Raw genomic sequence first — 14,620 nt, forward strand, 5'->3', positions numbered from 1 at the left:
GTGTTTGTTAAGACGGATCCACATCACCAAAGCCACACTGCAGTATCTGAACGGGGACTACGAGGTGGAGCCAGGGTTTGGAGGAGAGAGGAATGCTTACTTGAAAGAGAACAACATTGAAACCTTCTTGGTGCTTGGCTGCAGCCAGAAAAGGGTTAGTGCAAAACACACACAGGAGTTATCTGCTCAACAACTTCAGAGTATCAAACAAGTGCCGTATTTCACACAAACAGTATAATGGCTTGTCACCTGGCTCACACGGCGTTATTTTAATTTTTTTCACCACCAGAAAGAGGAGAAAGCCATGATGGCGAAGATGCAGAGAGTACGTGCAAACTCTGCAGATGGGCTGATGCCGCGTTGGGTGCCAAACACATCATTCACCAGAAGCAAGGAATCCAAACTTTACAACAGAATAGTGAGACACACTAAACCATTTTTCTTTTTAGTGTAAATGAGTGTCTGCTTTCTGTTAGATCAGTATTGTTTTGTTTTTATTTAAACATTTAAAGTCCTCCTCCTTGTGGCCTGCTGATTGTAGATTTTATGGAACAACTACAAGCTTCTTCAAACAGCATGTTTTTGTCTGCTCCTGATTAACAACAATTTGCTCAGAAATGCAATTTTAATATTAATTTTCTTGATACGTGTCCTCCATAATGAGAAATATGCCCTAAGTACATGTTAAAAACACAAAAAACATGATTTTAATTTAAGAGAATTTTCAATCATAAAGAAGGGATAATAATTTGAAACCTCAATTTTATTTTTGATATTTGCATATTGTTGCTTTTTAAGCAAATTTCTAAATGTTTAATAGTAACCATCAAGTGTAAAGTTCTGAGCTGTTAAAAGAGGACACCACAGTTCCTTAGTAGCTGCTTTGCCTGCATTGACTTTGATGGTTTTAGCTAGAATAAGGATGACGTGCTGAGCTGAGTCTACAGATTATGAGCTCAAAATGGCACAACTGCAGTGCAAACTTTCATTCTACAATGAAGTGAAATGAAGGCATGCAGACAGTTTTAGCTGTCTGCCTGATCTGAGGCTTTGCTGTCTTTTTAAAACTGTTTTTGCATTTTTTAAACACTCCTGACAGTTGTTGAATTCTTGTAGAAAATCATAGAATATATAGGAACACAACCATGATGATTTGTAGAATTGGTTCAGTTTAACAAATAGTTTAACAAATTAATTGCTTATTTGACAGTAAATTAATGTTAGTGGCGCATTTGGATGGAAACTTTTGATTTAAAATAAGTCTGACATAAACTGTTTTAATCGGAATTCTTTTCACCAGAAACAGTTCTCTGTTTCAAATGGAAGGACATTGTGAGAGAACAGCTGTCAGCAAGTATTTTAGGCTCTTCTCTTATCTGGTTCCATTACAAAAATCTGAACAAGCGAATCATGTGATATCCTGATTAGCAAATGCCTCAAATATAAGTGAGCATTGTGAGCTTCCCTGCTTGTTTATGCTGGAATGTATGTGTATGCCAACACGCTGACATGTCCACAGAGTTTAGGTAGAATCCCAAATTAATGCTGGAATAGACTACCACGGTCTTATCTTGCACACATGTTTGAGAAATATCTTTGACTGGAATTTGAACCATTTCCAACCAAGAATGGGAATATAAATAGTACTTATTTCTGGAAATCTGTGTTGTTGTTTTGAATGGATGATGTTCAAGAACTTTACTAATACAGGAGATGAGACAATCCCTTAAACAAATCCTCCTGTAAAATGAACTTGCAACAGATCTAACCCTCCTGTCTTAAATCTGAGTACGGCCATGATTTCTATGATAAATGATGTGGGGATCTTCAGTTCTGGCTGAGTGTTTCCCTCTTCTCTGTCATCCAGGGGAGAGCAGAGATTTTGAGTTAGAGTGTGGATATGACCTATTTAATGTTTTAAAAGGAATTTGAAATGAATTATTAGGAGTTCTTGGATTTTTGGAACAACATATTATTCTTTTTGAGCAATATAAATGCTACATTTTACAAATGTTCAAAGGTTTTTTATTACTTTATTTGTAGATCTTTTCGTTTGGTTTTAAGCTTTAATCCTGGTTTTAACAGGCATTGTCTATTTGGGAAAGCCACTTAAATCTTCATTTTCCTCAGCTGTCAGAAGCCATTTTATCAGCCTTAGCCTGGAAAAATGATTCCACAAAACTCTTTTTTGAATTAAAATATACCTAATATTTTTATTTTAGAAGTTTAGGTGAGGCAAACATTATATTTGAAAATCATGGTTTAAAGAAAATACCTTCCCTAAGGTTCAACCTTTCATCTGAACATGTAGGTTTAAAGACCAAGTAGCTCCGCAAATCCAATACATGAAATGTAACATCCTTTCACTTTGACAGGGAAGGATTACAGTCCATCTGCACAAAGCAGCTAGACTAGCTGCTCCCCTGCTCCGTTTTAGGGTAATTTTAGACAGCGCTCTTCAAATGTGAACTTTTGAGCTACAATGTGACATAAAAGGAAAGGATGTGCAGCACTGGCCTGGAAGAGACAATAGAAATGTGAGATAAGGTATTGATTTGTTCCATCAAACACAGCAGTAGTGAAAAGGCTTCCAGGGATAGTTAGTTTGTTATTTACACCCCCAGAAGAGGCTGCAGATATTTTCTGGCCCTTGAGTTTCTTCTCCCTCTCCCCTTTTCTTTTTGTAAAGTCTCATTTCCTTTTCTTTCCTACTCTCCTCCCATCTTTTTTCCTCCCTTGTCCTCTCCCTCTCATAGGGTTTGAGCCCCAGGGGCAAAGAGGGTGTAATTTGAAGCCTCCAAGCATTAATTAAAACATCAGTCTGGCTCACAGGGATTAACTGTTCAGATGTCTGAGTCTGTCTAAAATAATGTATCAGTTTTCTACGCCTGTGTTTTTTTATTTCTTCTTCTAATAAACGTGCTCTAATGTTTTTGCCTTTCCTCAGGGGCTTGTTGCGGCATCCAGCAAAGAAAAGTGAGTATTTTGACCTTAGTTATTGTTGTTAGGGCAGCTTTTGTTATGAGAAGCTGACTGGCAGACTGGATCTGTAGCACTTTGTCTTCAGAGCCCACTGTTAGTTTTATTCAGTTAAATCCAGTGCGGCACTAATCCTACATTAGCTCTGAGCCTTGCTGCCTGTCATAACACAGGCAAAATCTCTCCCATAAACATTCACACAGATATGAGCTCTCAGCATGCAGTTATTTTCTGTTTCCTGTGCCTCACAGTCGATGCACTCAGGAAGTCTTGAACCCTGAAGAAGAGGTGGATGAGTTTCTTGGACGGGCCATCGATGCGCGCAGCATTGACCAGCTGAGGAGAGATCACGTCAAAAAGTTCCTGCTCACTTTTCAGAAAGCTGACCTGGAGAAGAAGGTTGACTTCACAATGAAACGTGCTGACTTGACAAATTTTCTCCTGAGCTGAATCCATTTCTTTCATTTTAGTTCTCCAAAAAGATGGACAACCGATTTGGAGGATATGTGGCATGCACACTTCTTGTGTTCTGTTTCATCTGTTTTATTCAGATGATTATATTTCCAAAGTAAGTGGGCTTTCTGACAAATTGCATCTTCCTAGGTACTAAATTATCCATAGAAAATGAGCTGTGTCTTATGAGCTTGACTTCTTCTTTTCCACAGAACAGCACTTATGCTTGGCCTTTACATCAGCATCTTCATCATTCTCTCAAACATCCTCTTCCTCTGTGCCATCTATTCCTGCATCAAAGTAGGATTCTTGCAGATTTCTTGAGATAACAGTAATTGTTAAATACATATGTCTTCAATCAGCATCATTCACAAAGTCTTTCTTCTCTGATCTCTACTTTGCTGCCTGTATGAAAGCTCTTCCCAGCTGCCTTGCAAACACTTACCGGAAAAATAATCCATTCTCGAGCAAACAGGACATTGGTGGGGGTCTTCACCATCCTCCTCCTCTTTGTTTCGTCTTTTGCTAATATGGTAGGCATTGGAATTCATGTAGTTTTTCAATCACCAAACAGTTGTGTGTAGACATGTTGAAACACAATGACCAACAACAAAAAATAAGAAGGTGGGCGTTGGACGTGCCTGGTTTCTTTGTTTGTCCATATTACATCGTGCATTTTCTGAAAGATGTCTCTTTTAATGTGAAAAAAAAAGGAATTCTGCACAATTTGTGCTTTTAAATTGGATAAGTCGACATATTTAAAGATATGATTATGGAATCCTGTAAATCACGTGTCAAACTCAAGGCCCGCGGGCCAAATGTGGCCCTCCATGTCATTTTATGTGGCCCGCGAGAGCATAAAAGTTTTTAATTTCTTAAAATAAAAAATAAAAATTGGTGTGCATTTATTCACATCTAGGGGCAATTGGACTTGAAATATCGGATTGGGCAACTATACATTAGGACTTAAACATTGTCCATATAACCTAACCTGACAGAATCAAATTTAAAAGGATTTATGCTAGAATAACAAGCAAACATATGTTTTCTATACAACTTTAATTGTAACTTTAAAAAGTTGTAATAAATAAATAAATGAGTTATTTAAAATTAAGGAGTAGTTACGTTTATTTTTCATTACATTTAGTTTCATGTATACGTTATATCTGGCCCTTTGAGGACAGCCACTATGCTGATGTGGCCCTCAGTGAAAATGAGTTAGACACCCTTTCTGTAAATCATCAAATATACTTTTATCAACATCAAATTTATAAATGCACTCGGACTGTAGAAGATAGAGACCATAATCCCCAGTTGCTATATAGACATAAGCAAATTTGTGAAAATTTCACACATTTTTATCTTTTTACCTCATGTTTATCATTTCCAAAATGTGGTCTTAAGTTTTGTTTAAAATAAGACGTTTTATCGGTTTGCTGGTCTGCAGCAGTCTGGTGTCCATTAACAGCAAAAAGAAGGGGGAGTTATAAGCAGGACGATTAGAGAAGCATTTGTTGCTGCTCATTAACCTGGAGCGGCTCATAAAACCGTTTCCAAACAACCAGAAGGTCAGTTTTCTACTACACTGACAGGGATTATTCACAAGTGGAAGAAATTCAAGACAGCTGCCAATCTTTATGGATTGAACATCCCAGCAAATTTACCCCAAGGTCAAAATGCACAATCTGTGACCCTAGAGGCCCCGCTGAGTATGTTTAAAGGTTAAAGTCTTGAGTAGTTATCATTTGTTTGGAAGGATTTTAAGTTTAAATCCTTAATTTTTTATTGGCCCTCATCACCAACCCAATGTTTTACAAAAAACAAAGACAGCATTTCAGCATTCCACGTCAAGCATGGCAGTGGAGTGGTCATGATTTAGGCTTGTGGCAGAATCACATGGCTTGGGAATATTGCAGTTATTCCAATACCATAAACACCTTTGTATACCCAAATATTTTGAATAGATAATTGAATAGACTGAGAAAGTCAGACATAAGAGACTATTCAAAGTTTCTGCAAACAATGACCTAATACTCAGATTTCCCAATAACTTCACTAAAACCAACATTTAAACATTGTATTATGATTTTCATACAAAGATTTTTAATTTACTCCTGTACATGAAAATATAAGTAAACATATAAGGACATTTGAAAAAGAATGAGATTTTTTTCAAGAAATAGAATAGTCTTTATATGCATTTTATTTTCCAATTCTTTTAGAAAACAAACCAAAATACAAGTAGAGGGGTTTAAAGAAAAAGAATATGACATTAGTTAAACAAATAAATTAATCGATCACAATCAAACTTAATTAATGGCCTGAGCTTGCTGCTTGATTTGAATAAAGCACAACCAATTGGAATGCATTCTAAGTATATGATTGACATGTTTCCAAAATGATGTAAATATCCTTGGCTATCATCAAAAGCTTTCAGCTAGAGATAAACCTATGGCCTCATGCTTGTACACATAAAGGTTAATGATAAACCTTTTTTTTTTTGTTAGCTTGTTGGTCATTTTAAACCTGACAGGCTTATATTGGAGAAGTTCCACATGTCAGGGGTCCTCCATAGCTTATTACGCGTAAAAAAAAAGAAGAAGAAACCCCCAAATTTATGTTTATACAGTTTCAATTTTGCTTAAGGCACTTGGTTTATATGGATCATGAAAAGCTTGCACTTCTCCATTTGTAAAAAGATAATTTTTGTACAGCATATTTAAAACTTACCTGTATTTTTAGGATGTATAGTTTTTTTAATCATTAGATAAAATTTTGTTAGCCATAAACTTTGTCTTTATAAAATAGCAACTGTGCGCATGCAGCTTAAAACAACAGACTGTTTTTTGTCTTTTCTTCATAGTTTGCTTGCAGCAGAGAAAAACTGCAGGAGTGTGTCGCTGAAGAGCTGAACACATCAGTGAATCTCTGCGTGCTTCACAACTTGACCAAGGCAGCAGAGGACGGTTTGACTCTGTGTTTACGTCAAACCTTGCCCTGCCATTTCCCTGAGGTTAGGCTTATAACATTTAAGTTTGCAGGTGTATGAGCAGGTCTTTGCTCACGGAGTTGAATTCACGTTTAATTTAAAGTACACTGCATCAAAAACCATGTTGGGATAGCCACATTAAGCCTTGCTCTTCCTCCCCTTTTGTTCTCTCTCTTTTTTGCTGCAGTATTTCAGCTACAGCGTACTGCTGACCCTCCTGGCCTGCTCTGTGTTCCTCCACATCAGTAGCATAGGGAAGCTGGCTCTGATGCTGTTCATCCAGATCACTTTCCTTCTACTGGTGGAGTGGCCTCAGGTTGTTTTGTTTGACAATGCAGACTTGCTGCTGGTAGCTAACACACTGTGAGTCCCTTCACATAAATACCCAGTTTCATGCAACCAACTCCCCTCAGTACTTGTGATCTTCAGTTTGAATATTCCAGCTTATGTTCTGTGTTTCAGATTGGAATTGACCTATTTTGTTTTACAATTATGTTTAGTATTATAGACGACCTATTTTCTCCAATTAAACTCTATTTTTTTTTAACTTTCTCATTCTTTTTCCTTAGGCAATTATCACCTGTCAATGACTCCTTACAAGAGTAAGTTCTGTGTTTTGTTCTTGCCTACATGAGAGGCTAAGCTTCTTTGTTGGGATGACCTTTTTATATCTTTATTGCAGAATTGGTTTCAATGAAACTCGACAAGAGTGGTGAGAACTTTTATTCGTCACATGTTTTTTTGGCTCAGTTAACTCCAAAGGCTCATTTCATTCTCTTTTTTTTTTCTTCAGCCTGGATAGTGTGACTCAGGTACCCCTAAAGGTCATGACCCCTGTAGTCCTGATGGTTTTTGTGCTGGCTCTCTACTTGCATGGCCAGCAGGTGGAGTCCACCGCCCGTCTTGACTTCCTCTGGAAGCTGCAGGTAATTAAAAACACAGTATAATCTAACAGAAGTTATCTTTCACTGGAGGCTTTTGTTTTAGCGTGACATAGAGAGCATTATGGCAAACAAGCCTCGATTCTAGAGTGCCTGTGAGTCACTTAGTCAGTCTGAACAACATGAACCCTGAAACTGAAGAAGCAAAGTAGAATTTTACCATCTTATATTTTACCAATTGTCCTTTCTGCAACTTGTCAGAATGTTTTCAGCATTAGTTTTTAGCACGACTTTATGCTTCTTCATCCCACCAAAGGCAACGGAAGAAAAAGAGGAGATGGAGGAGCTGCAGGCATACAACCGCCGCCTTCTCCACAATATCCTGCCTAAGGATGTGGCGGCTCATTTTCTTGCCCGGGAACGCCGGAATGATGAGTTATATTACCAATCCTGCGAGTGTGTCGCTGTCATGTTTGCATCCATCAGCAACTTCTCAGAGTTTTACGTGGAGCTTGAGGCCAACAACGAGGGGGTGGAGTGTCTGAGGCTGCTTAATGAGATCATTGCTGATTTTGATGAGGTAAAATCTGGAGTCATTAATACAACTCAAATGTAGGAAATGTTTCACGACAGGAAATGTAATCTTGTGTTTCATGTAATAAATAATTATGTATGCTTTTTTTTAATTTAATTATACTTTGATTACATGTGACTAATATTTGAAATGCACTTTTCGTGATATATGCTTCTTTCCATGGTTGTTGACTCTAGATCATCAGTGAAGAGAGGTTTCTTCAGCTGGAGAAAATCAAAACCATTGGCTCTACCTACATGGCAGCCTCTGGCCTCAATGACTCCTCCTATGACAAAGAGGGCCGCTCGCACATCCTGGCTTTGGCAGACTATGCCATGAGACTTAGAGAGCAGATGAAATACATCAACGAGCATTCCTTCAACAACTTCCAGATGAAGATTGGTAAGCCTGGAAGAGAGGGGAAATAGTTCCCTGAAACATAACTCTTTTTTGATAGACTTTGCCTGATCCTTCAAAATAGAGCTTTAGTTATGATGAGACTAATCGTTAATACCTAATTTTCTTTAAATATAATTAATCTGAATCTTCATTGTCCTTCTATGTGTTCTTAGGGTTGAATATGGGGCCTGTTGTAGCAGGGGTGATTGGAGCCAGAAAGCCACAGTATGACATTTGGGGGAACACGGTGAATGTGGCCAGCAGGATGGACAGCACAGGAGTTCCAGACCACATTCAGGTGTGTATATATAATTATCACATTAAACAACTGATAGGGCATTACATTTAAAAGAGTTTGCCAAGTCAGTACAACTTTTTTATTTGTCAACAGTACTTATTATTAGACTATTAACGGAATAAGTAAGAAGGCCCTGGTTAAAATCCTGGCTGCATTCTTTCTCTGTGGAGTTTGCATGTTACTTGGGTTTTTTTCTGGGCAACCCCAGCTTCTTCCCACAGGCCAAAAGCATGATCTTTAGGTTGTTTGGCAATACAAATTTTTCACTGAGTTGTGATTGTGGATTTCTGTGCTATCCTATGATCGACTGGCATACTGTCCATAGTGTACCTCACCTTCACCCACAGTAGCTGGACAGGCTCCAGCATTCCTATGACCCTGCATGAGACTCCTCCAGTTTGGAAAAGGAATACATTACCAAAACAAGGATAAATCGTCAAGTATAAGTACTAACACCAAATTATTCTTCAGAATAATTATTTTATTTATTTATTTATTTTTTACTGAACATTGATTTCTTAGACAACAAACCAACAGCAGTTTCCTTTGTCTAAAATCTGCCAGCACAAAGGTTCCAAAAGCTCTTTTTGGGTGGACAGGAAGCCTTATTTGAATATCTTGCAAAGATCACATGACTATGAAAGCACAAGCATCTTCTGTGGTGATACATTACTCCATATCCCCCGGGGAAGCAAAACTGCAAACAAACATCACAGCAGATGCTGTCAATTATCCTGATAGGAGTACAGCAGATAAAGTCAAAGTTAAATTGAAAGATTAGAAATGCCTATGCCTCCATCTGCAGTACAGTATGTGTCACTACAACTTAATTTAACTTGAATTTGAACGTTTTTTTTATTGTCTAATAACCTGTAAACGATCAATTTTTATACCGTGGTCCGGATGAAGACTCGATGCTTATTGGCTGTCGAATGTCCATTAAAAAGTGATAATAGACACTTAAGAAAGAATTTAAAGGCTGAATGTTCTATTTTATTTAAATGGGGCAACAGAAACTTGGAACAAAGGTGGACATACATTATTCCGCAGTTTACCACAACAGCAAGACAGTAGAAAAGATTTCTGTCCTACAAATGGCACTATGATGGAAATGCCAGGATCTCTATCAAAAATTACAAATAACGACAATGTTACCTTTAATTTTAAATAGTTCGTCGTCTGTCTTTCTGTCTTGCTTACCTTACTGCTTAATAAGGGTTTATAAATAATTTTTATTATTACTTAACAAAAGAAATTATCTGTTGATACCCATCTGACATTCTGAATGTTTATCCATTTCTTCTTATAGGTGACTACAGACTTGTACCACATGCTGGTCAACAATGGATACCAGCTGGACTGTCGAGGAGTCATCAAAGTGAAGGGGAAGGGGGAGATGACCACTTACTTCCTCACCAGTGGTCCTGCAGGCAGTTAACAACAGACCAGCCAATCGCTGGGTGACTTCCACTGCGTTATTTCAGCAGACAAACTGAGAGTTCAGCTTGGCAGCGAGATCTGAGGCATTTTGCTGACACATGGGGACAAAACTTGGCCAACAGAGACAAGCCAGTATTTTGCCACAAACTGACTGTAATTCGCACATGTTTGGTGTGGTTTATGTTTTAAAGCTTTTTCCCAAGCTGCCAGAAAGAGGATTAAACCCAGTTGCCTTAGGATGGAGCTAAAATGGCTTTTGTTTCTGAGCAATACTAGTTTGTCTTGATCTGTATTTCATTTGAAGTCGTTATTTATTTTTATGAAAACAAAGTCTTTCTTAAAAGGAAATATGCAAAGAGCACATGAAGGAGAATAACCAAAGAACAACTGTTTGTTATGAAACACATATTTATGATTCCGTTAAAGTACAAATGACCTTCTTGTGCTATTCCTCTTTTGAGAAAACAGGCCACGGCAACTTCTCTGTCAATGACAGAGACAAATTCCTTATTTTGTGAAATTAATAATGAAGGAGAACACAAATATGCAGCATAAACAAAGCACAATAACCTTGACTTGGACTTCTCTGTTTCTTATCAGGTTTGTCACTTCTAGCTTGTGAATCATGCAGTTTGTGGTCCATTCAAACGAATGACTGAACTCTTGTTCTCTGCAATGTGCTTTAATTCAAGCCAAAAACGTAAAGTAAGAAATGAAGGACTTGTGCTAATACCACGGATATGAAGTTAAACTGCTACGAAACCTTTGAAACAAGTGTGTGTGAGCTCTGTGTGTGATGACGTGTGGACGTGAGCACATGAAGCTGAATGCTGTTTTGGTTAAGGGGAAAACTAACTTTTCACTGTGAGGTTTTTATGATACTGTATGAAAGTCTTTTCCTTGCAAAAGTGGTTACAGTGAGGCATGTTTTATACCATCCTTTAGAGTTATGTTTTTAATTCTTCTTTTGTGTATACATGATTATTTGAGGAACAATGCTACTACTTTGCCTTTTACTGAATTCTGATTTTGACTGATTTCATTCCAAGTGAAATGAGCAATCTTTTTTTTCTCTTTATTATATTACAACACGTGAAAGTAAACTGATTCTTTACAGTTTAAGGCTTAAGTATATAAGAAGTCCTTTTTTTATTTGTAATGTATTGATGATGTTAAACACTGCAATTGTCCACATGTCAAGAAGCAATAATCAACTTTACACTTTTGAATCTTAATTTATTCAATTTGAAAGCTTGTAACCCCCCCCCCCCCCCATTTTAGCTGCTTGAAAATATTGTTGGTTGAATGTATGCAATAATGAGAATTTCTGTCATCAGTAAGAGAACAGGGAGATTGTAATGTATTTTATAAAATAATAAGCTGAATTGTTGTTTTGTGGTTGGACTTACCAGCCAAAGGAATATTATTCCCAATGTAAGTATTTTAAGATTTCCGTCCATGTGGACAGCTGTTTTTGAAGGCCTCTTAAAAGATTAGATTTGTCTTTTTTTTAATTCCCTTATAGTCCTTACAGGAGCAGTAAACACTGCTGCATACAGTAGTCCTTTAAAGATAGGTAAGAGAGAAGCAAGTGCAGAGGCTAGTCTGCCCAAACAAAAATCTCCACTTATTCAGAATTAATAAAAGCCTGCTTTTTTTGCATTGCTGTGCTCATTTAGATTTCTGCCTCTTCATATATACTTTTGTTAAGGCAAATTTCTAATCCGCCAATCACATGGCAGCTACTCTATGCATTTCGTCATGTCGATGTGGTCAAGATGATCTGCTGCAGTTCAAATTGAATCAGATGGGGATAAAAGGTGAATTTAGACTTTGAACGCGGAAAGTCTGTTGGTGACAGACGGGCTGGTCTAAGTATTTCAGAAACTGCTGATCTACTGGGAACTTCACGCACAACCATCTCTAGGTAGAATGATCCGAAAATGAAAATACTCAGTGAGCGCCAGTTCTGTGGGTGTAAATGCCTTGTTGATGCTAGAGGTCAGAGGAGAATGGTCAGACTGGTTCCAGCTGATAGAAAGACAATATTAACTCAAATAACCATTTGTTACAACTGAGGTCTGCAGAAGACTATCTCTGAGCCCCCAACATGTCAAACCTGGAAGTAGATGGGCTACAACAGCGGAAGAATTCACCGGGTGCCTCTCCTGTTGGCTAAGAACACAATTCACACAGATTTTTTACCAAAATTGGACTAAAGAAGATTAGGAAAATGTTGCCTGGTCTAAAGAGTCTCCATTTCTGCTGTAACATTCGGATGATAAAGGGAGAATGTAGTGTCAACAACATAAAGGTATGGATCCATCCTGCCTTGGATCAACGGTTCAGGCCTTGGCACACTAGTACCAATTGAGCATGGTTCCAACGCTACAGCTTACCTGAGTATTGTTAGTGTTTTATATATTTATTAAGTTTTCAGTTTTAAAACATAATACAAACAAATTAAAAACCCAGTCCCCAGTCACCAATATCCATTTAGTAAAGAAAATATAAAGGAATAAAATGTTACAAGTGATAAGCAAAGAGAAACATGAATATATAAAATCAGTCACAGTATAGGTGAAATAGCATATAAAATAAAAAAACAATAAGTAAGAGCAAATATATCAATACACGTAAAGTAACGATAGAAAAAGGGGCCTCATTCTGTCACACTTGTAGATGGTAGACTAAAAAAGTTGAGAAATGGTCTCCATACCTTATAAAATTTATGTTCTCTCACAGTAAATCTTATTTTTTCAAGTTTAAGATGGTAAAGCACATCTCGAATCCAATGTGATAAAGTGGGTGGGGCAGCATCCTTCCACTTAAGAAGCATCGAGCTAGAAAAGTTGAAAAGGTAATGATCCTCTGACCACCTGCAAGCAATGTCGGAGCCCCACTGTTTATTCCAAACAAAAATACAAGTGGGTTTAAAGTTAATTTAACTCCCAAGATGCAGCTAAGTGCCTCACAGATATTTCTCCAAAAGCACTGTATCTTAGGGCAGTACCAAAAAGTGTGGATTAATGTGGCCTCTGATGATTTGCATCTGTTACACAGTGGATCAATTTGTGGATACATCTCAGCTAATCTTGCTTTACGGAGGTGAGCACGATCCACAATCTTAAACTGTAGTAGACAGTGTTTTGCACACATTGAAGATAAGTTAATGTTCCTCACAATATTTCCCAGTCTGTTTTACTAATGGTTTCAGTAAGGTCCTGCTCCCAAGATGTTTTAAGGGATTGCATCGAGGGAGACTCCACGGCTGAGATCATGCTAAACAATTTAGACAGCGATTTCCTCCGAGTGGGATTGAAGATCAAAATATTATCCAGAGTTTTTTGAGAAGGTTTGATAGGGAACCCTGTGATGGAGATACCTGACCATGCTCATCCATTTATGACCACAGTGTGGCCCCCACAGTCACCAGACTCAACCCAATAGAGGACCTTTGGTATGTGGAAGAAAGAGAGATTGGCATCATGGATGTACAGACGACAAATCTGCACTAACTGTGTGATGCTATATATGGGTATATATATATATATATATATATATATATATATATAGAGAGAGAGAGAGAGAGAGAGAGAGAGAGAGAGAGAGAGAGAGAGAGAGAGAGAGAGAGAGAGAGAGAGAGAGAGAGAGAGAAATATCTATAAATATATCTATCTATCTATCTATCTATCTATCTATCTATCTATCTATCTATCTATCTCATATTCTTTGTATGACTGAATAGCATGTTTAATGGTGATGTATTTGTTCATTTTCATTTAGCTCTCATGTCAATCAGCAGCCTGCAATCAAGACTGCACTGTATGACAGTAACCTGAGAGACATGTCCTTCTCCTTTTTAGAAAAACACGATCTACGGTTTCAAGACAGCCACACAGCAGGCAGTATTTAATTGCTTAAACATAAATAATACATTTTTGTTGAAGTTATTGCAGTGTTAATTTACAGAGCTCCCTACTGAGCATTAATTAAGTGACAAACATTCCTTCTAATCCCTGTTGAAAAAGCACTAATGTTACTATAATTGATACATGATCCAAGAACATGTGTTGCATTCAACTGCATAATATTCACAGGTGTTTCAAATGTTCTCACACTTTGTTGTGTGTAAGCAGATATGTGCTTCATCCTTTGATGGTATTCCAGTGTGGAACAAAGTACCTCTAAATCTGGTCTTAGTATTAAAGAACAATATAACTATGATATAAAAATAACCAAACTTTTATAGAACATATATTGTTTACATTTACAAAACAAAAAGGCTTCATTGCAAGGATTTTATCCTGTGTTCATAATGCCATCCTCTCCTCAGGCAGTATCAGCTTTCTTTGCAGTATTGTGAGTTGAAAGAGGACATTTAAAAAAAAAACCTGAACTGATCTAAACAATAAAGGGATCTAATGGCTTTCGATAAGCTTTAGGTGTTTTTTAGGTATACCACACATCTCCTGAGAGAGATCAGTCTTACAAAGTCTAGACAAAGTTGAAGGTTCACACCCATATCCTTTAAAAATGAAAATACAATAACAACTATCTTTAGTGATTATTGGAATATAATGCAAACATGAATAGATGAGGGAAAC

The 14,620-nt window shown here is 37.4% G+C and overlaps 1 protein-coding gene across 1 annotated transcript in view; it reads left to right on the top strand.

Moving 5' to 3' along the window:
- The window catches only part of LOC101169035 (adenylate cyclase type 6), a 33,283-nt gene extending 21,608 nt beyond the window's left edge, over positions 1-11,675 (top strand). Inside the window, exons 9-24 of the mRNA XM_023956577.1 lie at positions 13-154; positions 290-418; positions 2,948-2,976; positions 3,231-3,378; positions 3,450-3,547; positions 3,645-3,732; positions 3,849-3,965; positions 6,296-6,445; positions 6,609-6,784; positions 6,991-7,023; positions 7,104-7,133; positions 7,215-7,347; positions 7,619-7,882; positions 8,074-8,278; positions 8,449-8,573; positions 9,883-11,675. Coding sequence (XP_023812345.1) covers positions 13-154; positions 290-418; positions 2,948-2,976; positions 3,231-3,378; positions 3,450-3,547; positions 3,645-3,732; positions 3,849-3,965; positions 6,296-6,445; positions 6,609-6,784; positions 6,991-7,023; positions 7,104-7,133; positions 7,215-7,347; positions 7,619-7,882; positions 8,074-8,278; positions 8,449-8,573; positions 9,883-10,011 — 1,996 coding nt within the window. The 3' untranslated portion in view covers positions 10,012-11,675. The remainder of the gene's footprint in view (positions 1-12; positions 155-289; positions 419-2,947; positions 2,977-3,230; positions 3,379-3,449; positions 3,548-3,644; positions 3,733-3,848; positions 3,966-6,295; positions 6,446-6,608; positions 6,785-6,990; positions 7,024-7,103; positions 7,134-7,214; positions 7,348-7,618; positions 7,883-8,073; positions 8,279-8,448; positions 8,574-9,882) is intronic.
- Positions 11,676-14,620: the final 2,945 nt, after the last annotated feature.

Source organism: Oryzias latipes, chromosome 7 (assembly GCF_002234675.1).
Source record: "Oryzias latipes chromosome 7, ASM223467v1".
NCBI classification, from domain to species: Eukaryota; Metazoa; Chordata; class Actinopteri; order Beloniformes; family Adrianichthyidae; genus Oryzias; species Oryzias latipes.